General features: G+C 39.7%; 1 protein-coding gene across 1 annotated transcript in view; it reads right to left on the bottom strand.

Annotated features, from left to right (window-relative positions):
* Positions 1–937: 937 nt before the first annotated feature.
* LOC139708916 (protein argonaute-2-like) overlaps positions 938–25,312 on the bottom strand; it is a 42,189-nt gene continuing 17,814 nt past the window's right edge. The window contains exons 8-21 of the mRNA XM_071620881.1: positions 24,768–24,851; positions 22,759–22,822; positions 21,823–21,894; positions 14,675–14,722; positions 14,118–14,240; positions 13,227–13,363; positions 12,357–12,541; positions 10,613–10,772; positions 9,713–9,803; positions 8,059–8,253; positions 6,471–6,605; positions 5,880–5,981; positions 5,104–5,318; positions 938–1,052 (exon numbers count right to left, since the gene is read on the bottom strand). Of these exons, the coding sequence (XP_071476982.1) occupies positions 938–1,052; positions 5,104–5,318; positions 5,880–5,981; positions 6,471–6,605; positions 8,059–8,253; positions 9,713–9,803; positions 10,613–10,772; positions 12,357–12,541; positions 13,227–13,363; positions 14,118–14,240; positions 14,675–14,722; positions 21,823–21,894; positions 22,759–22,822; positions 24,768–24,851 (1,726 nt within the window). The remainder of the gene's footprint in view (positions 1,053–5,103; positions 5,319–5,879; positions 5,982–6,470; positions 6,606–8,058; positions 8,254–9,712; positions 9,804–10,612; positions 10,773–12,356; positions 12,542–13,226; positions 13,364–14,117; positions 14,241–14,674; positions 14,723–21,822; positions 21,895–22,758; positions 22,823–24,767; positions 24,852–25,312) is intronic.

Below are 25,312 nucleotides of genomic sequence, written 5' to 3'. Positions count from 1 at the left end.
ACGCGATGAAATGATTCTTTACATGATTATATGGAAATGATCAATATTATGAGATATTCAACAGGAAAAATAGCAAGAGTTCATGTAAAAATAACCCACACAAACAAGAAACTGAGAAACAATAAGTATCAGTAATAAGAAATGGCTCTCTCCATAAATTGATTTCATACAAATAAAGTGAGACCTACCAGCAGTCTACTGTGTTTCTTGTTAAAAGACTTATTCGTTTTGCAGTGAATGTTACAAAACCTAAACAAACAAACAAACAAACAAAGGGATCTCATCACCATGGCAACAAAGTGGTGATGACCCCCTGACCTCATGAGATGTGTAAGATAGGCAAGCTGAGAGGTTACTGGTTGTCATTTCTGTTGACAGATAAGCACCTGGGTCACACACTAACTTTCAGTCTCCTATCATTTCAGTGAAACCTCTACATACACCATGCCTGTGTGTGTGTGTCATCCACTTCAGATACCACTGTAGCTGTAAACTTATTACGCCCCTGACCTTTCACCCTTTGACCCAATCTCCATGTCAACGTGTCACTGACCTGCAGATACTCTTCAGAACATTCAGTCGGCACTCATTTCAGTGAAACCTCTACATAAACCATGTATGAGTGTGTGCGAGTGTTGTCCATTTCAGATGGCTGTAAACACAAGCCCCTGACCTTTCACCCTTTGACCCAATCTCCATGTCAATGTGTCACTGACCTGTAGATTCTTTTTTGAACATTCAGTCGCCACTCATTTCAGTGAATTCTCTACATAAACCATGTGTGAGTGTGTCATCCATTTCAGATGGCTGTAAACACAAGCCACCGACCTTTCACCCTTTGACCCAATCTCCATGTCAACGAGTCACTGACCTGTAGATTCTCTTTTTAAACATTTATGTCTTGGAAAACACTTAAGAGACACCTGCTAACGGTCCTCTATGCAAAGTACATGACCTTCAGTGTGTCGTCGTGAACTTTGACCGCCCGAATCATGTCCTCGAAGCTTCGACTGTAGCTGGATGAGCCGTGGTGACTGCTTCCGTCCCCACCACTGTGAGAAAGACAGACAGACAGACAGACAGATAGAGATGACTGAGTGACTTCTCATGAAAGATTATGCAGACACAGAAAGGATGACATGCCTAGACATAATTATATAGAAAGAAATAATTTTACAAAATATATATATATTGAAGACATATAATTATACAGAGAGTAATGTTATATCACAAAAGATTACTAACGCCTGAAGGACCGACATAGACAATTTTCCTCCGATGGTTCATCTGTAACTATTGGCAGAAAGACAGGAAATATCCCATCAAATCTTGGATACTTTGTTGTTATCTGGTCATGAGTCAAAGTTCAATGACATATGACCTTTGACCCCGGGGGACTTCTCCAAATACAGTGTATCTAAGGAATGGATGTGGGGTGTGTGGACAGACAGACAGACAGACAGAGAGACAGCTCAAAAGTATCATGCCCCCGAGGCTCTTTAAGGTAAAACACAGCTACGGATGACCACTCAAAGACTGACAATACTATGACTGAAAGAGTAGGATGTTCTGTTAAACTTATCCAACCTCCAGTACGAGATTGCATTTTCAACCTCCCGCTTTCACACTGTGACTGGTGACTACGTAAACTGAGTTGGCTTTAAGTGCAGAGTACTGTAAAGTGGAAATTTTCGTGCATTTCGCGCAACCAGAAGATAGCGTGAAAATAAAAGCACGCAAATATTTTTGCATGCCATACGTTCCAGTGGTGGATGTCTTGATTCTGCGGAATTAAAAACACGCGAAACTCTTCTTACCTGCACAAGCGCGAAAAATTAGTCGCGCGAAAAAATATCCACTTTTACAGTATGTGCGGTACAGCATGGGGGGATGGGGAGGAGGGAAAGGACAGATAATAGAATCTGTCATTCTGTGCATGTAATTCGGCCGAATATTTTCCTCTCTGTAAAGCAGAATGGAAGGCTGTATGATGGCTTGAATTTTTATAATTCCATTTTGATTGGGTTGCAGCTTTGACGGAGCAGCAAGAAGATTGAGGCCAGCAGTGAAAATGTTCAGTTTGCATGCTTTCATGGCTAAGTTCTGGAATGTAAAATTGATGTGCACTAGTACAGCACGGTCAACCACACAACTACTAATATGAACAAGTGAATGAACAAACAAGCAAACAGAAAGACACCAGAAGAGAGAGAAGACATTAGGGTACTGACGTACAGAGACAACACTCAATATGAGAACAAACTAGGATGAAACAATCAACTGTAGAAAATAATGGCCTTCATCTTCAAAAGTGGACTAATAGATAAGCTGCTTCAAGTTGGTCTAGTCAGTTATGGACTGCAAAATACCAATCCTTTCATCCTATCAAAGAGTGAATATCATGCTTAGATATGACCTCCGAAAAATCATCTCAGTACAGCATATGCTTCATTTGGTTTTCTGTTAGACAGAAAGGAATTTGTACAGAATGTAACAGAAATTAGCAGTGACTTGAAACATTTCGCAAAGCAGTAGACTACATCAACATCTGGATCTGGGTCTTACAGCTATGTTACACTTGGTCCTCTTTCTAGAATACAGCCATCATTATCACTATCATTATCATTCATTTCACTCACTTGCTGTTAGTACCGGACTGATGGCTGAAAAATAAAATAAAATCATAAAAAAGAAACATAAATGATAAAACATGGTTATGCAGCAAAATTTGCCCTTTTTCTTTAAGAGATGGGGTGCACAGTTTTTGTACATAACAAATCTGATGCATAGTTTGAGATAAGCATGCTTATTCCATGGTTGCTATGCATAAAAACAAAAACGAAAAAATATCCACAATAAAACTGGATATGCATGTCTTGTTATATATCCCTACACCAATATTATGATGGGTACAAAGTTCAATGATCAAAAGTAAATACTTATGTAGTGAAAACAGGACCCCTAACCTACAAGGAAAAATAAAACAAACCCCAAAACAAATACAATTAGGGAAAAAAAGATATGTGAGTTTCTTTGCAATACTCTTTTTTTGCGTATGAAACTTAGTAAAGTGCTAATGGACTTTGTTCAGGTTTTTTGTGTTTTTTTCCAGCTCAAGCAAAACAAGCAATAACAAGTCCAGACAAGTTCTTCCTAGAAACCAACTGTTGTATCTCTTCAGAATACTGTTGTAAGTCATACAGCTGATGGTTAAATGCTAAGACAGCAAAAGGCAATCCATGGGAGAATGAAAGATGAAATCTCCATCTAACTAATGGTATATGTTGAAAGCTTGGCTCTGGGGTGAAAAAAGGATCTGGCAAATGCCAAACTTATATCAAAAAGGCAATTTATACACCGCAGATGTCTGGGTTAGAGTAGAGCAGAGATCGTGAAATATCACACAATCTGAGCAAGCTACTGATATTCCATTATTGGGATTGTATGATCAAAACTGTACCCACTGTACCCATGAGTATATGGCGGCACTCTTTACAGACAGCGGAACTTGTTAGGAGATGTCGAGGAACTCTGACACACTACTACAAAGCTATTAAACCATAGTTAACTGATATTCAATTTTAATCGAATTTTCATTATTGTGCTGGTAAAATTTTACTCTTTCTTTTCAAACAAAACTTTTTGACTGATCTGGAATTTCCCTTTAAAACGAAAAATGTTAACAAAATCTGCTTAGCAAGAAGCACACAATGTTTAAAGTCAGTTCTGCATGAAAAGCAAATAATCTTGTGCCAACAACTTAGAAGCAAAAGATGTGCTTGTTTGCAGAAAATGACAGTGAGTTCTTGTGGTTATGCATGACAACGTTGCAAGCACAATGTATATTTTCTCTTTAACAGGGGAAATCTTATGCACCTTGCCCATGAAAGAGAATGAACACATCAAGCTTTCATCACAGTCTGTTGTACAGAATGCAGTAGTTTTTGGTGTAGCTATCATGGTGTGGCTTATGGCCATAAAAAGAGTTTTAAAAAAGAAATAAGAACCATCAGCAGTGCATTTTAATAGTGAGTGGCAGCTGCTAGCCTGTATGCTTTACGATAGGCACGGAGGATTAAAAGTGAGGAGTAGATGAACAATGTGCCTAAGCTTTGGTGGAGAGTAAATCAGATATGTTAAGGCCGTGTCACACCAGCCTTGCGTGCGACTTGCAAAGAACAATTTTGACTACCCGGAGGTCCCCGTAGATATCCGCACATGACAGTACCTAGCATGTATCTCGAAAGCAGTCGCCCGGAGGTGCGCACGCATATTTTTTTACCCGCAACCGTGTTTAGGCCCTGTCACACCTTTCCGGGCAAGCTACTCGGGCTTGTTACGTGTAGGGATTTTCTGGCATACCGGACATTCCTGAGGGCGGAAAAGGATTTGTGCGAGTCAGCGCATGTGTCTTACTTGCCGGACGTGTTATACTTGCGAGTATATTGTGTGACCTTTGTACCAGTCGTGTGGGGGCTGACAACTTAGTGAAGGAATTCCTCTAATGGAATGGCTGAAATCTCACAGAATTTCATTATCTTGGCTGCATACAGGACTGCGAAGTACCTGCGTGGGAATTGCCTGGGAAGTACTGCCGCTAAGGGTCTCCTACTGGCGTTCTGCGTGGACCTCTACGGGCATTCCCGCGACTCACCCGGAAAAAGTTTTGGTCATGCTCAAAACTTGGCTGCGGTTAAATCGGACTTGCGTGAGCACCTCTGGGCAACTACGCGCTAGATACTGTCAGGTGCGGACCAACTGCAGAGAGCTACTTGGAGTAAATTTGTTTCCCCGCAAGTCAAGCCGCAGAAGTTCCCCTGTACGGTATGACAAGGCATGAATAAAAATTGCAAACATTCTTGTTCGCCCGCTGAAAATCTTCTACGTGCTGGAAACTACCTCCTCGCCACAAGCCCGCGTTATGGTGTGACACGGCCTTTACAGGCAGTACAAATCTATGCTTAGTCTTGTAGAGTGGTAGTGTGAAAATGACTCGAGTAGATGTTGAGGTAACGGAAGTCTCAGAGGATTCTAGGACAGAATTAGGGCAGGACAAGTCTTTTTTTTTTATTGGGGGGGGGGGGGGGGGAGGAGTCTAGTCACCTGTCGTGGTCGTAGCGGTCGTGTTCCTTCTCCACGAGGTGGTAGCGGGCACGGAAGGCCACGAGGTGGGCGTAGTAGGCAGGGGCGGGGATGGAGACGCTTCGGGTGCAGCGGACATAGGTGTGGCACAGCTGGTAGGTGAGACACTGGAGCTCGTCCGCCTTGAAGCGGTTGTCGTCCCACAGGACATGGTAGTGGGATGGACGACTCGTGCCCTGCGATAGAACAACAAAATTTTGCATATTGTGGGACTGGGCACAGCATCAAATATGGGTACTCCACAGATTTCTAATAGACACATCTGTTTGTAACTAAGGAGGAAGTATTGAAGTAAATGTAATTTACTTAGAAACTGGAGTGACCCTAGACAGAGAGAATCAATGTAACACATATAATAAGATATGCACACATCTTGTAGGTAGAATGAGCGCTTTATAAGAGTCTCTCTATTACTATTATTTTACATTATTTACCATCCAGGCACATCATTCACCACTGGAGTATGTATGCCCATGATTTCTATCACGGCTATTACCCTAAACACAGAATGATTGGCACTTATTTACTTCAATGAAGGGCAATTTGTCAATGAGACGCAGCATCAGTCGACAAAAGAATCATTAATTCAAATCATTTATCCATTCTGACAACTAACACAGGTAAACGTATACCATACAGGCCATATACACATTTATATCTCAACATCATATTTAACAAGCCCCGCTTTCTGTATGTCTCTGTGATATTTTACTCATTACCTGTCCATACTTTATTACCTGAATGCCAGCATGACTGCAAAGGAAAAAATCAAACTCTAGGGGGTGTGTGATGCCGCTGTCCACCGTCGTACCAGCAGGGATGTTACCGCTTCTCCCGATCTAATGGACATCAACAGGAACAGGAACATGGAAGACAAATTAATCTTGGAATAAAGACTCTTAAGAGGACTGATAGGTAAATACTATTTTATATCAATTCATGTGCATTTCTGATATGATCATGAACTCGCTGGCTAGTTGTGCTCTATGAATAAATTGATATGTGTACATGCATAATCATTATCATCTCAGATGCACGCATATTCATCTGACAACCTTTTTTCTCTCTATGTGCATGCTGTTAATGCATATTCACATCAACCAAGGTTTGCATATTCATGAAACCTGCATGTTCTCTCTATACATGTATTCATGTATTTATGAAAACATGCACATTGTGTATGCATATTCATTATCATCAGTTACTAGTACATGATTATTCATGAGACCAACTTGCTTTCTCTTGTAATCACATACAAATGGAAACATGCATGTACTACGTAATTGCATATTATTATCATCTTCAGTCATGCATATTCATGAACCCACCTGTTCCCTCCTCTCTGCACAGAAGAGTCTGGTGTGATGTCTCTTCTGCACCACGATGAAGGTGATGCCCGGCTCATAGAAGTCTTCCAGGGACCGGCAGGCATTGCGGATTGCTGTCATCTCCTGGGCTAGCACCTGATACACACACAATGCGAAACCAAATCCTGAGACGATTGATTATGGCATAGAGGCACCAAAAAGTTTATATGAGAATTTGGTCTTTCAATGTCTACAATTCAACAAACTATTAATCATTTCATGAATACATTATGGTCAATGTTTCGAGTTTTAGCAGAAATGGATTAATCCAGATGAGGAAAGTATATTTGATTGTTGATACAACTTAAGTAGGTGAAAAGTGTCTCCAAAGCATGGTACTGCTCTTTAACGACAGCTTTATCTAACTTCAGCTAATCTTGGCACAAAGTTCTCAAGCATTCAGTTTCTTTGATAATGACCAAGCCCAAGAATTAAACTCAACACTACCTAACTATTAGATGTTTAAAATATAGAGAGGTTATAGTGCATCAGTTAAGGTTCTGGTCTACTCTTTAAAAATGAACTTGTTGTTGTTGGGGGGGGGGGGGGGCACTGTGGAATAGTGGATAAGACTGTTGACTTTGAATCGGTAGCCCAAGTTTGCATCTAGTCATATGCCTACGCCATTGGACAAGTCGTTTCTACCCAACATGTCCCTCTCAACTCAGGTGTATAGATGGGTACCTCGTAACACCCGGTAATATGATAATGGCAGGGCTCTCTGGTAGAGTAGTGGGAACACTGAAGGGGCTACCCTGGATAAAGAAGACCTTATCATCATCATCATCATCATAAATGTTGTTGTTGTTAATCTACACAGTCAAATAAAGTTAGGGGTCAAGGGTCGAGTGAATATTTCCACAAGCTTGGCATTAATGGAAACAGGAATTAGTATACAAATAGTGAACGGTCACGAGTGCGATGGTACAAGATTTTGCACGAGGTGAAAGATAGAGGCGCTCTATTCAACGAGGCGAAGCCGAGTTGAATAGTGCACCTCATCTTTCACCGAGTGCAAAATCTGGTTCCATTGCACGAGTAAAGACCATACACTATTTGTTTTAGACAACACCTCGAACATCAACAGATTTGGTACTCACAGATTCTTGAATTTAGCACAGAAATGGCAACCATTTTCCGTGAAAGACGAAAGAGTAGCCTCACAGTCGCAGTCACCGTGTACGTACGTATGCGAAACGAAGTTGTTTACAAAAATGAGTGACAAAAGTATGCGCTTGTAAGCGTGCTTGTAAGCATGCTTGTAAGCGCGCTTGTAATTGTTGAGTGCGCGCGGCACATGTTTGTTTATTGTGACATCAGAGCCATGCAATGGAACATTTTGCTCAAACAAAATTGCACGGCTGACAGCCAGAGCGTGCGATGGAACTTTTCACTAAATGTCACTTGATGGGCAGTCGACCATTCGGATAGCTATACACATTCTAAATAGGTGTTGTATAATAACGAATATTCCACATTTTTTTTCTGGCCAAGCCCACTTTCAAGTGGCTTTCAAGGGGGTCCCCATTCCAAGGGTCTACACACAGACCTGAAGGAACTGTCCCTCGCTGACACCATCCCGGTACATGATGATCCTGGCTGGCTTGAAGTGGGTGGAGCGGTAGAATTCCATCAGCAGCTCCCTCACCATTCCCATCAGGTCTTGGATGATCTCCACCCGGTGGTTCTGGACCCGCACGCTGGCGCAGTACCGGCTGGGGTGGCCGTCCATGCTCCCTACCACCTATTGAGAGGGAACACGGGAGTTCTGGTCACCTTCAGGTATTCATGTGTGACAATCTCTATTAACTGCTTGTTCTTACTTTTTCTTCATACAAGGTATGTAGATTCCTGTCGGGGAAAAAAAATCGTCACCAAAATAAAATCCTTTACAGAGATTTGTATCCTCAAAACGCAAAGTACTGTAAGTTCAATTGGAATTTGAACCAAAGATTTCTGGATCGAAAGTTAGTGCCTTGTCTCCTGAACCACTGACCCCCTGTGGGTTAAAAGTCTGGAACACAGCATAGTGGTGATTTCCCATGATATCCACCATCTTGTACACTGCACACCAACACCAACTCCAGTCAAAGGAGGGAGGAGGGTAGTCTTGCCTACTCTCATGTCAAAGGTCGAGATCAATTTTGCTGAGACTTTCCCAATTCTCTCACATAACCCTCTCTACACCTGATGAAGAAGAGTGGTAACCAAGGAACCGTATCAGGGCAAGGTAAATTGGCAAGGTAAATTGCCCAGGGGGATTACCCCTGGACAATTTACCCGGACCCCCTAAAAAAGAAATGTATCTAAAATTTCTGTCCCTTATTGTCACACTCCTAATCCACATTCAACCAACCCGACCATCGAGACAAACACCTTTCCTCTCTTCCCACTCCTCCTCATGAAAATGAAAAACAGGGCATGGGGTGGAGGGGAACGTATGACTGAATACATGTACCAAGGCATCATCTATTCTTGAAATGCTTTTCATTCACACACAATTCTCCTTATCATTAAGAGCAAACTCTTCCTTCTTCTTCACCTCCTCACCATTCTTCTCCTTCGCCTCCAACTCCTCCTCCCCTCCTCCTTCATCTCCTCCTCTTCCTCCACTTGCTGCTGTTGCTACTCCCCCTCCTCCTCCTCAACCCTCCACCTTCACCTCCTCCTTCCCCTCCTCCTGCACCGCCTCCTCTTTCTCCACCTGCTAATGTTGCTACTCTTTCTCCTTCTACTTCTCCTCCTCCTCCTCATCCTTCATCTCATCTGTTTCTTCCTCCTCTTCTGCCTCCACTTCCATCTTCTCCTCCTCCTCCTTCTGCTACTACTTCTTCTTCTTGTTCCTCCTCCTCCTCCTCCTCCATCATCATCATCATCATCATCATCATCATCATCATCATCATCATCATCATCATCATCATCATCATCATCATTATCACCACCATCACCATCATCATCATCTATCATCACCACCATCATCATCATCATCATCATCATCATCACCATCATCATCATCATCTATCATCATCATCATCATCATCATCATCATCATCATCATATCATCATCATCATCATCACCACCATCACCACCATCACCATCATCAACAAATCATCATCGTCATCATCGTCATCATCATCATCATCATCATCATCTATCATCACCACCACCACCACCACCACCACCACCACCATAGTATACTTACTGCAGCAATGGAAGGCTTCTTGTCATCCCCTGCCGGTGGGTGGGTGACGTCAGCACCAAGGAAGATGACTGGCTCAGCAAAGACCCTTGGCCTGATGGCATGAAGGGGAAATCATTATTAGACAGAACTTATGCCAATGTAGACTTTGATTTCACCAGGTGGTAATAACTTGAGGAAACTTGTTACATCTGCTCTACTGGGTTTGACAGAAGAGGCATTAAGATGTGCCCCTTCCTTCAATTATCAAGATTGCCAGCCTGTCAATCAGAGCTGCAAATGTGACTTGAATGAGATGTGAAGCCACTATCTTTGTGGTTTCTATTTGGAGTCCAGTTGGTCAAATTTGATATCTATTGGGATATACCCGCAGTAGTGTGCATTTGAGTGTTGATATAAACCATCATCATCTTTTAAATTGCTTGCTTGCTTTAAAAGTACTGCTTACCACTGGGAGCAGTGATTTAAAAATGTTAAAGATATCACATTTCATGCATACGTGTAGGTCAGTTGTATCACAAAACATTCTACCAGGTAAAAAAGCCTACAATATAAAAAGATATCACTATTTTTCTCACTAAACCATATCTGTAGACGGTTTAGTCTAGAAACATTTTTATTATAACTATTGTTCACATTTTGTATATTTAACAATACTTAACATTAATTATACTGATTCAAATTTTTACACTGATTGTTTCTATTATCCAACTAACGTTTTAGAACTGTTTTGAAGCACTAAAGCTGGGTTTTTGTTTCATCTGCAAATGGTAAAAGCCTTCAAGCATTCATCACTTCAATCCTAGCCACATAAACAACATGATACTTGTGCATTCTTTCTGTGCAGTGGACAAGGTGAAAGTTGATTGAGAATGATGACAGATGAAGACAGATGCACATTACCTGATGTTAGGCACCAGGATGTTGTTGATGCCCCCAAGCTTGACGTTGATCTTCAGGCAGAGGTTGGAGAGGGTCTGCGCCGTCGTCTTGTTGACATTCTTGACTTGGACGCACTGAGTGGCAATTCCCAGCAGTGTGTCGCCAACCCGCTTCACCTCGGCTGTGGGCAAGGACGGATGCATTACATTTTAGTCCAGAAACTCTTGTGAATTCTGTGAATTTTTCCTCCCTCCCGTCCTCGCTCTCTCAGCAGCCTCACAATGAATATTTTCTTCTCGGGGATTGTAATTCTCCCCGACACATCAGAGGAGTTAACTCTTTAAGTGCCACGTTCATACGCCCCACTAAGTCGACGACGTGCCAAGTTCGCATATTCTGCTCAAACGCACAAAGCCAGCCCGAACTGATTGATAAATCACCAAATGCCACAGCACCTTGAAAGTGTTTTTTCCGATTCCAATCCTGTCATATGTAGCTTGCATTTTATGTGGTGACTGACTATAAAGCGGTATTCTCTCATAGATTTTCTTGTAAATTCTAAGTTTCTGTCACTGTTTTGTGTGCAGAAGTCATGGCTCTAAAATAATGTAGCTACTGGTCATTTGAAAGAAAAATAATCATAGATTTGTCATACAATTTACATCAAAGCAAAGCTTGGCATTTTCTCGACAACTTTGCTCATTACATGACAAGGGTAACAAAAATATATGAAAGTTACACAGATTTGAAAAGAAAGAACGTTTCCCAAAGCATGACTATATGTTGCTGTCTCAGAATAATGTGGTACACCGGGGTTTACACCACAGCACATAAAGAGTTAAACAATCAGAGTAAGCATATATACCAGTCAGTGATAGGATAAACCTGGTCACACGACAGAGGATCATTTGTAATGTTTTTTCCCATGGGTATATCATTTTTGGAGATTTTCTCTTATGGGAGAACATTTTCACGAATACAAAGGGCAAGCAAGTGTGAATGGGAAGTGCACACTAGGGTGCAAGGACACAGCTGCTGCCTAATATACTGTAAACCAGAAATGTTTGCATCGTGAAAAATTTTTGCAAATTGGAGCAAACGGCCCTTTTTGTGGCACAAAAATTCTGTGAACTGCTACTGGCATTCAATGCATATAGTGTAGACAAGAATTTTCAGGTGTATTTTAATTTCCTGAATCTTGGCTCTCGCAAAATTAAAATGCACACAAACATTTCTGGTTTTAAAGTAGTTATGCATTGCTGGCTAGTAGCTGCAGGCTTGTTCGCGACGCTCCTAGGAGGGCTCCCTTGTAAAATTCAACACGAAAGTATTGTGTAATTCTAACTAACTCCTATCATGAAACTGTCTCGTCTTTTGCTGTCGAGAACATACAGAATGATCTTACTTCAGGGGGGCATTTCATGAAGCATTTTTGTCCGACAACTTGTCGGACAAATTTGCTCTCAGCCAATCAGATGCAAGGATTTCAGTAGCTTTTAACATTTTGTCAGACGAAATATCTGACAAAACGCTTCATGAAATGCCCCCCAGGGCTTAGAAGAGGTTTTAGGTCCCTCAACCCACGCAGTATTTTATCTTCTGCACTAGTAATTATCGGTATTAAGGCACTTCTAACTGTCCAGCAACTTAGAAGGATCAAAATGTTGATTATAAAGGCCTACATGGTTAATTTATTTATTTATTTTTCTTTTGGTGGGGAGGGGGGGGGGTGTATTTTTCCTTGTTTACAGTACATATCACTTACCATACACAGGTGTCTTGCCCGGCAGTACCACTACGATGAGCTGCAATCCCTTGTAGGTGGATTTGAGGTGTCTGAACATCGGCTCCACCTGGTCAGCGCCCACGGCATACTTGCAGAAGCATGGCTGGCCCATGATCGGCATCCCTGCATCGTTGGAGATCTTCTGGAGCTGGGCTGTGAATGTCCTGCAATGCATTGTGGGAGCAGCGGGTGAGCATTATGTGCATGTTCACCCCGTGAAAGTAAAAAGCAAAACAATTTTCCCTGATTTCCCTGATTGGCTGGGAACCCTGATCATCATCACCACTATCATCATCACCGCCACCGTTATCACCATCAACATCACCATCAACATCACCATCATTACCACCATCGTCATCACCACCACCACCACTACCATCATCACCACCATCATCACCATCATCACCATCAACATCCCCAACATCATCACTGTCACAACCATCATCATTATCATCATTATCCTCACCATCATCATCATCATCACCATCATTACCACCATCACCATCTTTATCATAATTATCTTATCATCACCTCCATATATCCTACCACAGGTCACAATCACACACTGAGGATTTCTACCAAACGCTGATGCTGTACAAGCAATCATAATCATCATCCTTTGTCATTATTAATCGCATTTCCGATTACTCTTGTACACCATCCATGCTGATTTCTTCCATCTATGCAGCGTTAAGTACAGTTTCATTGTCTCTATCTTGACAATCTTGTCCTCTCACACCATTCCACAAATTTCTTCCTAACTCTTGAATGAATCAATCTGTCAGCATCACCAGTACTTTCATCCACCACCTTTAATTATCATTAAAAGTCTGAGTCTGGCGTTCGAACCTGAGGGCTTCTTCCCGGCACTGGTGCTGTGGTGCGAAGCAGGCGATGGCCCAGACTCGGATCTCGACACCAGTGTGGAACTGCTTGCCCCTCATGTCCCACACGCCCTGGGCGGGGATGGCCTGAGTCTTGTTTTGCTGTGACATCAGTTGGAGGAAAGAACAACTGAGACGATGATTATGACTGCTGGCAACTATATATAGGACTCAAAGAGACCATCACTTGAGTTTTGTACATATTTTTTGACAATCATGACATGTACAACAACTCTACATTTCCTTTAATACAAAATCGATAGATGAGTTAAAATAGGTGATTAATTATGACCTCTTCAGCTCTTCACTATTAAGTATCATTACAGAATCATTTACCTTCAAATGCAATAGAATGCCTTTCAAAAGGCCATGTGATATTGGTGTAGAATGAAAACACAACCGTTCCTAAAATTCACAAAGGCAAAACATTCTGCACCAAAGAGAAAACAACTATAACTTACACCCAGCATGTTGAAAACAACTGAATTGCATCAACAGAGTTTTATGAATGCCTGGCACAGAGATACAGTACAATTACAAACAGCAAAAACAAACAAACAAACAAAACCAAAACCAAAAACATACATACAAACAACAACAGCAACACAACCCAAGGAACAAGTGGTAGAAGAGTGTCTATTGAGTCTTTAATAATCAACCTTCCAAATCTGTAAATGAATGAACTCAAGACAGAAGGCTGAATTCAAAAGTTACACAACTACAAGTACATGTATGTGTCAGGGAGAAATGTTTCTATAAAGTCAAGCATCTTTGCATGACATAAAGTTGGTGTTTGCATAAACAGCAACACTAGTTTACAAGGGTGGGACTATGTAGAAACGAGAAACCAAATTACCTTTCCCCCATACTGGATCTTGGGAGCGGGCAGCACTCTTCCCTCAATAGTGACCATGTCGTTGCTGATGCTGAGGCCAAACTGTCTGACGTAGCGGTCATTATTGAAGTTTGCTTTGTGCACCTAGCAGCAGAAGAAGAAGAAAACACAAACAAAACAACAAAAACAAAAGGCAGATGAAGTGACCATGAAAAAAACCCAGCATGAACAAACTTGACACTAACAAGAAAACAGTAGGCCTATGTCCACTACTGCTGTTGAACACGGATGCAAACATAATGTAAAATTACATTCACAATTACGAGACAATACAACCCTTTTCAAAAAGCGAAATACCAAAGTGACAATTCTAGAACAAAATGCTTCAACTCCCTCGTTAATGTAACTACTGACCTTTATTTTTTTTTCTAAAACAAAACACCTGACAATATTTCCAACACACATTCACTTACAAATTGTTCCATTGTGATCTACTCACAAAGAAGATGTGTCATACACTAAATCTTTGACATATAATCTGCATAGCAATTAGTATGCTAATTACCACATATACTCACCAAGTTTTTTATTTCCTTTTCCCTATCTGGGGCCGATCTTGCAGTTGCCTATAAAGCATGAACAGAGAGTTTAATATTACTATAAAATGCAAACAAAAAAGAAGAGTATGTTCTCAGGCAAATTCAACTTTGAGCAAGAAAAGAAAAAGCAACAACAATATAATAATGTCTTCTTTATCCAGGGTAGCCTCTTCAGTGTTGCCACTGCTCTATTAGAGGACCCTGCCATTATCATTTCTCTAGCACTGTCAAGAATCCATTAAAAAACCTGGGTCGAGAGGGACATGGTGGGTGAAAACATCTTGTCCAGGACGTATAAGCACTGAGTGGGAATCAAACTTGGGTCCTCCGATCTAGAGTTGGAGTTTTATCCACTGTGCCACTGTGCCCCCACACATCAATTTAAAAACTATATCATTTGAAATTTATTATTAGTGGCATCATTTAACAAACACTACTTACCTGACATCCTAAGTGTTTTACATGTTTTAATCAATACAATTACTTTATTTGATATTACAATGTATGTCAATTATAATACAGTTTTTGTAATGATTTCGTTTTTTTAACAGAAAGAATGTGGAGACACGTATTGAATATTACACTACACTCACTGAAATCACAAATTAGCATGCCACAACATGTAGATTGAGAATTCGTAGGTCTTTGAAATTCTTACATGCAGGAAGGCAGGTTAATATCAATTCTAGGACAAATTCTTTCGCCTAGAAAATTAATGTACAAAATGGAACTTTGTGGAACAGGGGAACCATGACAAAAGGGTGCTGCGACATTCAGGAATGAACTGAGAATGTAACAGTTACATTACACAAATATATATGGCATAGAATAATCTCCAATTATCAAACTACACACAATTGTGGCTTCATGGGAGCTCCACTACAAAGTAAATGCCTTGTAAGCCCTCCAGAAAAGGTAAACAGGGGAACCATGACAAAAGGGTGCTGCGACATTCAGGAATGAACTGAGAATGTAACAGTTACATTACACAAATATATATGGCATAGAATAATCTCCAATTATCAAACTACACACAATTGTGGCTTCATGGGAGCTCCACTACAAAGTAAATGCCTTGTAAGCCCTCCAGAAAATGTAAAATTCTGCTCTACATCCAGCACACAACACACAAATATGGATGTTCTACAAAGTGTTTTGTGGTGCAAGAATGGTATAAAACACTACAGATGAACAGCAAAGCATGAAAGAAGAGAAGCATACAAAGTCAAAATACCACACTTTGTCACAGTTAACTCTGCTGATGTACATAATTAATACATGCAAATAAACAGAAAGCTACAAAGTTCATCAATCTGGCCTTACATTAACAAGTTACAATAAACAAGTCATGAAATTGTACACTTTCCCAGGTTAGCACAATTCAGAGATATTGCTCATATGTGCTATTCCACAGGTTGGTGGACATGAGCTTAAAAATTCAAATTCAATATTTTTCTGTGTTATTTTCATTTTTAGTCCTTCATACATGATATTTTCAGGAACCAAAAATAAAAAGTTAATTTTCATACGTTTACTTTGGGGGAAAATGGTTGAAAGTTGTGACTTCTATTCCGTACCAAAATACAAGAAAAATAGAGAAAAATGGAATATGGCATATTACCATTTCATTATTGCAACATCATACCAGTTTATTCATTTCTGAATTTTAGAAGACTCAAATTACCTAAAATACACAACAGCTTTTCAAGTAATTTTGTAGAACTCGTTCAAAAATAAATATTGTAACCCACTTAGGCGATGTAACGTGAGTAACCCAAAAAACTGACTTTGTTTTCTGAGAGAAAAATTCGTCACATTAAATTGGTGGTATTTGAAATTCTCTTCCTTCAAACAAACTCTGACAAGGTGATGACTATCAAAATCACAACAAAGTACTAATCTTTATAAAAATGATGAAGAAAAACTGTAACGTGAGTAACCTTGTAACGTGAGTAACCATTTTGTAACGTGAGTAACCAGCAAAAATTATGAATTTAGGTAACATTTACTGTGGGATGGCAAATTTTAAGTCTCATGGTAAGCTCTGAAGTTATTTTTGGTTAATTAAAAGTGAAATGAGAGTACCCCTCTCTGATGTGACTCTTTCCTCATAAAAAATAAACAAATAGATAAATAAATATGAGCTTGGTACATGACATTGTCAATTTTGGAAACGCATGCTCTTTTCTACAAGATGTTCCCAGATGTCAAAGTGGGAAAGTATTTAGTAAAATTTACTGAACTTTGTCTCGATCATGTCCAACTTTCAAACAAGCTTCCCCACAATGTTTGTTTTTAAGATACGTACAGTAAATATCACAAGAACTTCATCATGGAAATTAGTGCTCTTCACAAAGTATCATCACCATGTCCCATTCTGCATGAGCTCCCAGAGATCTAGAGATTCTTGTGTACATAGTGAACCTACACGTAAGTGAGCACGCTGGATGAATGAGGGCAATTTGTGCAAGGATGGTGGAGATTCATAAGAATCATGAACTCTGACAGTGCTGGTACCCAGTGTATCACCCCTAAATGTAATATCAACGCTAAATGTAATATCGACCCTAAATGTAATACACCTTAACCCTAAATGTGATAACAACCCTAAATGTAATACATTTTAACGAGATCTCAAAATGCAGCAAGTCAAGTTTAACCAGAGTCAGAGGAGGCACAAGAGAACCCATCTATCTATTAGAGACTGGTATACAGTGGAGTAAGACAGAAAAATGTATCCTGGAGAAGTAATTTCAAAGTTCTACATATATCAAGTATATTTTACACTGTATCTGTAATGGAGCAAGTTGGGATGTATTGGAAATGGCCCAACCCTTGTAATCTTTTACATGAAATAGAAGATGTTTAAAGAAAAAAACTACCGTAGATGCACCAGCTATCAATATTGACAATAACTGTGGACACTTTAACTTTCAATACAAACACATATCAGCTGGATAGTCAAAATGCAGGTTAAATGACATGGACAGTATCAAGAAAGGAGAGCTCAATGTGAACATTTGATTTGGATTTTGAGTCTATGTCTAGGTTCTATTGTATAGCCAATCTGAAGAGTATTTAATTATGTTTGTCTATTTTTTTATACTTACTGCTGTTCTTTTTTACACTTTGTAATTGATGCTGAGGCGAGAAATTAAATTGAATGCATTTGTTTTCGAGTTTTTTCATTTGCAAAGCCCATGCCAGATCTCATACAGTATAGTAAATACATAAATAGCATATATACTGTCCAATTTTAAAGTAAAAGAGAAAAGGAAACCTACTCAGAATGTTATCTTTAAACATAAACTGGTCTCTGATATCCTACACACATTATTTCAGAAAAAGAAACTTGAATGCTACACACATTATTAATTTTTTTGTGACATTTATATTGAGGACCATACATGGACAAAATGTAACGTGAGTAACCGTAACGTGAGTAACCACCTTATCTGCACCCCAAGAAAAAACCAAGCGTTTGTTATTTTTCATACTATAAACAAAGTTTGTCTCCCTACTGTACTTCTTTGAAATGGATATAATTAACTTTCATAAAGGCTTGGTATGAGGACACTTTTCACTTTTGTCGACTTTTCATTTTATGCATGTCCAAATCGTGTAACGTGAGTAACCGACACATTTTAAAGATTTGCCAGGAGCATATCAAAATTTCTCAAGTTTTGTTTTTATACAAAGGATAGTCAGACTGTATACTTTGTTGTGATAAAAAGTTGTTTGGTTCATATCTATAATAAGGGAGTTACAGCTCCAGGAATGAGTGAAGGTTTCTCCAAGTGTAACGTGAGTAACCGTGGAATAGCCCTGATCCACATAGGGAAACAAGAAGAGTGATGATGTCATCCCCTCACACCTCTTCCACTGGTTTGTGCAGAAAGTTTTTCTGGCCGATAATTTTTCCAACAACCAACCTTTTCCCCATACAAATCATCATTGCTACATTTTGCACTACTGTAATTTGATTAGATACAGTTTGTTCTCCTATATCGAATTTTACAAAAATTTCTTTAAAAAACCCAATGGGAGATTTCTCAGGCAATGACATTGACATGCCTTCTAACTTTCAAAAGTGGTTGCGATCGACATCAATGTTTCATGACAACATGCGAAACTTTAATGTGATTTTGCAATTTTTGTATTTTGCGTCTAGTTCCAAGGAACCTCCAATCTATTTTACTTTATTTGTCAGTTTTGCTGAATTCATTACAAGTTACCAGAATATGCAGTGGTATTACACTCCAAGGGCAAAGGATATCAGAGTTAAGATGCTGTATCCAGCAATGTTTACGGATCACTAGTCTACTTTTGGTAGTCCTGTCCAAGCAATCTCAAACACAGACAAACAAAGAATCTTGGTCACGATTTACTGTATACACCACATATTTAGCGAGTCTCATTTTTTGCGAATTGGGACTTCCCGACAATTTTGCGAGTGGTTAAATTCGCAATCTTGGAGTATAGTACTGAATGGAGAAATATATGCGTGCATGTTGGGATCAGAGTCAATATTTTCCTGCGTCTTTAAATTCGCAAATAGCACACGACTCGCGAAATTCATGAAAATAAAAACCTCGCGAAATATTTGGCGTGTCCAGTACATAGAAAGCTAGAGGCAGCAGAAGGAAGCTATTCTAAGGGAACTTACGCTTCTCAGCACTAATCTATCATGCTTTAAGTTCACCTTCATATACATCAGGATTGAAAGAATGCAGCAATATTAGTAGAACACATCAGCAAAAGTTTGAGGAAAATCAGACAATGAGTTCAGAAGTTATGAATTTTTGAAATTTCAGTGCCACCATCGCTGGATGAGAAGACTACTACAGCTTGTGATGTCACATGTGTAGAATGATATATGGAAAATATAAAGGAAATTCAACATATTTTCACTTTTGACGCATAATAAAAGAGCACTTGACTTGCCTTGTTCAGAAGGCTGGGGGAATAATATTACTCTTAACATACGTCAGTAACAAGTCATAGGAATGTGATTCTTTTTTTTTATTTAAATGAAATTTTGCAGAATTTTCTTTATGTTTTCCTTACATCGGTCTATACATGTGATATCATACACTGTAGTAGTCTCCTCATCCAGCAGTGACTATCCAGAAAAATCCATAACTTTTTAATGGATTGTCTGATTTTCCTCAAACTTTTACTGATGTGTTCTACTAATATTGCTGCATTCACTAAATCCACATGTATATGAAGGTGAACTTGTCCTTTTTAAAAAATAATGCATACACTCTGTGACTCGATGGACATTAACTTGTTCATTTGTTTGTTTGTTTGTTTGTTTGTTTGTTTTTTCTTCCTATGAGATATACCTCATGAGGAGCTAAAGACTCTAGCTGGCATAACTACATGTACAAGTAGAAACTTGGGAGAATGTTCAACAGATTTTGCACAGTTGCTTTGTTGCTGCAAACTTATCTTGTTGGAAAAAACGAATCCAAAGATTTTTCAACAATGAGAATGCGATACATTGGAAACTTCTCAAGAACAGAGGGTTAGTTTCAATGGAGTTTGCCAATTTCAATACAAAAAAAAGGAGTTAAGCTACACTCTACAGATAGCAAATCACAGCAAATTGTTTTTGAGGAACAAATTAAAGGATATCAAAAAGAATTTTTGATACTTATTGCCTGTATGCAAAGGACTGTCTCAAGTAAGTTAGGTCTACCAACAGCGTGCCAGAGGGGTCTCCGCTCATCCCTTTAATATTTAATCAAACATCTAAGGCATTATGTTACTTTCAAGAGTTCAAGTGATGTTATCTGGCAGTATTGCCCCGGTGACAGTTTGTGTGTGTGTCTTTAATATTCAAGGACCTACACACCAGCTATTCTTCGTGGGAAAAAAAAAAACAACAACAACAAAATGTCGCTCATTTTTAACTCAAAGTTTTAGTAACTTCTAAAGCAAGGCTACAACAAATAATCCTACATCCCTCAATTACAAATGATATATCTTAACATCTCAAAGTATAGACTATGTTCATTAGCTATGTCAGGGACATTCTTTGATTGATATGCATACTGAAATAGTAAGGTAACATACAGCTGTAATTCTGAACAAAGCTGTTAGTATATCACATGCAGTGTTTGCCTCTCACCAGTGGCACTCCCAACAACTGTGCAACTTCGACATTACATCCATAATCCATGAATTCACACACACATAGGGCCCATAAAAAATTGTGCAGCATAATATGCATCGGTGTGAGCATACGTCAAACGGTGCTCAAAGAGCTTGATTATTCATCATGTCAGAAAAAAAAAGTTAGGTCAACGCATTTAATTATCCACTGAATCATACATTCAGACGATGAAATCTTCAACAGTACAACGCTGAGATAAAAGGGACAGATATGCCATAAATCTTGAGAAGTTTCCTGATAATGATTTACACAATAATGAAATAGAAAATTGCCATAAATTTGGGGGTTATTTCCTGATTGACATGCCTCTAATGAACATCATCCTACCACCAGCAACACAAACACTAACACAGAAGTGCATGCAAACACTTGATGGTGAGGTGTAGACAGTGGGGTTTATGGTGTTAGGTGTACCACAAGGAGTGTATACAGCGGAATGTACAGGGAGGTATCTATAGTCATAGTGAGATACTTTCTGTGAGATGTGTATAGTTAGGTGTATGAAGTGTGTTGCTTACAGTGTGGTGTATAAAGTGAGTTGCACACAATGATGTCTGTGGAATTATGTGTTTCCATTTAGGTGTCTATGGTTAAGTGTAGCCACTGCAGTGTATGCAGTGCGTGTTTAAGTGTACAAAGTAGGCTGCATATAGTGACATGAACACAGTGAGATGCAGGTGTGTAGTGTGAGGTGTTTGCAGTTATGTGTACATAAAGAGGTATACAGAGCATGATGCATGCAGTAAGGTGACTGTAGAGAATGCAGTGTTAAAGATTACACCACAGTGGCTCACAGACAGTGCACTCATGCCCTATGAAACCCAGCCACCCGCAGCTCACATGCTGACATAAACCACATGCAAACACTCGGGTGTAGTGTAAGGTGTATGTGGGGAGGGGGCAGAGGGGACACTGGTGTTAGTAGACAATAACTTATTTGAGCAACCTTGATCATTGTGGAGGTTTGCATGTCAGTCAGCTTCTTGATACAGCGCTGCCCGGCTACAATGTTGCAAACCTGTAAGACATAAAAAGGAAAACATAGTGTTAAAAGTGTGAAGATATTTCATGGTGATCAACTTGTGTTTGTTTTTTTTTCTTTTTAAAGTAAATATTTTAGTCATCAATCATCTTTGCATTGCAGGATGTCACTCCGTTAGACAATTGCTCATTAATTGAAGATTTCAGTTTCAACACCAAGTACTTTCCTCCACAGGGGCATATGCACACAAGGACACACACACACACACACACACACACACACACAAACACACACACACACACACAAACATAAACAGACATACACACTCAGAAAGTTTGGAAGCTAAAAAAATATCTCCTACAGTGATACATTAAACCATACTAAGCTTAATACTCGGTTAATTCACAGCTCTGTAGACTGCATTCTGAATTCAAATTCATCATACCTTCTATTTTTGTCAAAATGAATTGTCATTTGCTTTTGACAAATATTATTCAATGAAGGTTGACTCACTCCTCAAATCCTGGTAATTACACAGATATCATCATATCTCCATGTAAACTTTACTTGTTATTCCAAATAGTTGATTTTTGCTGATATTTGATGTTGATGCACTCAGTGACGGAGATCAAATTCAACATAACAACAATGTGCTTCCAAGTGGACCATGTTTAGCAAAATCAAAAATACATGATGTGACTTAAAACAATGTTGGTCAGGCAGCTAACTTTGGGTACTCTCATTTTTTCTACTTCTGTCCATATCTCAGGCAGCACATTCAACTCTGTGAAATCATCCCTATTTCAGCAATAATGGAACAGTCCATCTACATGCAAGACTGTGGAATGAATGGGAGAATCATTCTAATCTGAGGGGTGCATAGAGTTCAGAGGGGCTTACCTCCAGAGGTAGGTATGTGTGGCGCTGCTCCTGTCCAACCTGCAGACAGGGAAGGTGAGGGTATCTGCAAAGGGCAAACAAACAACAACAAAAAATATAATAATTGGTGCACAAGTCTGAAAGGAATCTTAAAAAACAAAACCAAACAAACAAACAAACAAACAAACAAACATATATACATACATACAAACAAACAATCAAATTCACTCTAAAACACCATTATCTCCCCCCCCCCCCTTCCCAAAAGATCAACAAATGATGTGAGAATAAAGTGAAAAAAATGGCAGCACTACGGCACAGCGGATAAAGATATGGGATCTTTATCACACCATTCAAAGTTCAAATCCTGCCCAGTCATGCATTCCTCAAAATGTAGTCATTACACTCAACACATTACATGTGTATGTTCTTTACCAAGTTATACAGAGATGGGTACCTGGTGGGGTATGATAACTGCAGGGGCCTATGGGAGAGCAGTGCCAACACTGAAGTGGCTACCATGGACAAATACAAATGAGAATGTGAATGCAACTGTATACAGACAGAGACTAGTACAAGTACAACTGTAACTTCTGAACACAGCAACTTACACCAACCTAAAAGATGGTTATGACCCACCACATTCGTTTTCTGCATCTTTCACATATTTTCTGAATGCAAGAAAAGAATACACTTGAATAACAAGGCAAGTGCCAAATTGTGTCTCACCCATTCGCGTACAAGAAATTAATATTTTTCTAACTCCCAGAAGTTCATTGACCCGCCTATGACCTTTGACCTTGTGGTGACCTTCAACTCCCCAAGGGACATTTACCATCCAAGTTTGGTCACAAACAGACAAAGGGATCAAAAGTTATGAGTCATAATCAAAACGCACAAGAAAAACTTAATGGGCCCTAAAAATTTGTTGACCCCTGTCTGTGACCTTTGACCTTGTAATGACCTTCCACTCCCCAAGGGACATCTACCATCCAAGTTTGGTCACAAAGGGACAAAGGGATCAAAAGTTATAAGCCATAATCAAAACGCGCCATAAAAACTTAACATTGGGCCCTAAAAGTTCGTTGACCCCTGTATGTGACTTTTGACCTTGTGATGACCTTCACCTCCCCAAGGGACATCTACCATCCAAGTTTGGTCACAAACAGACAAAGGGATCAAAAGTTATGAGCCGTAATCAAAACGCGCCATAAAAACTTAACATTGGGCCCTAAAAGTTCGTTGACCCGTCTGTGACAGTCTTGCAAGTAAACTTTAACGTATGACCTCAAATGACCTTTGACCTTATCATGTGACCTCTTACGGCACCATAACATGAAGGCACCCCCAGTGCATCCATCACCCAAGTTTGATTGCCATTGTAGCAACATGTGTCGAGTTACGTGTGATAAGAGAGTCTTGCAAGTAAACTTTAACGTATGGCCTCAAATGACCTTTGACCTTATCATGTGACCTCCAACGGCACTATAACATGAAGGTACCCCCAGTGCATCTATGACCCAAGTTAGGTTGTAATCCAAGCAACTTATGTGAAGTTATTTGTCAAAAGAGAGTCTTGCAGGTAAACTTTAACATAGAAAAGAGAGTCTTGCACATACTCTACAATATATGACCTCAAATGACCTTTGACATCATCACATGACCTCCGACAACACCATAACATGAAGATACCCCTAGTGCTTCTATCACCCAAGTGTGGCTGCCATTGCTGTAACAGTTGCCAAGTTATGGATAAGAGAGTCTTGCAGGAAAACTTTAACATTTGTGACGGACGATGGACGGACGCCATTTGGATCCCTTAGTCTCGCCTTCACCTCCGGTGGGCGAGACAAAAATAGTCATGATACCCTACTACTTTTAATTGCCAAAACTCTCGGGCTTACAGCTACTATCTTGGCCAAGCCTTGACCACATGAATATCACATGGTGTTTGATTTCATCACAACGGCGTGCAAATAGTGAAGCCTTGCAACTTCCATTCATCAAGAACTTGCAGGAGACAAACTTACTGCAAAATTCGGTTATGCCTCTCCTTGAAGTACTTGGCAACGGTGCACTCCACAGTCTGACCATTCTCCAGTTGCCATGGGAATCTGACAAAAACAGAATTCAAAGAAACATCACAGAAACTGCACAGCACTTTCACTTCCATGTGCAGTATATGCTGGGATGCCTAGCTACCTTCCCAACAGATCACTATTGTTGGTAAACAATATTACACTACTGCTGGTAAACAGTATTAAAAGTAATACACCAAAATTAAAGTTTCAACGAACTTTGATATTTGACTGGCTAGCTTCTAAACACGAAAGTGGACTTTCTCAAGCCAAATGATTCTTTTTACACCTTCACTCCCTGTCTGGTATTGCTTGTAATCGTCTATCTATGCTCCAGTGATCCAAAGTAACACCAGACAGGTGGCAAAAAGGTGTGAAAGAATCATTCAGATGAAAAGTCCAAAGAAGTAGACAAAAGGTAGCCGGCAAAATATAAAGGCTGGTGGAAGCTTGAATTGTTTGATGTGTTATATCTGTTTTCTGTACCAACAAAAGTT

This window comes from Diadema antillarum, unplaced genomic scaffold (assembly GCF_040938485.1).
Source record: "Diadema antillarum isolate AM-2024a unplaced genomic scaffold, OU_Dant_1.0 seq00001388_RagTag, whole genome shotgun sequence".
NCBI lineage: Eukaryota > Metazoa > Echinodermata > Echinoidea > Diadematoida > Diadematidae > Diadema > Diadema antillarum.
Note: the sequence above shows the minus strand (reverse complement) of the source record. Positions and strands in the feature narration are given on the sequence as shown.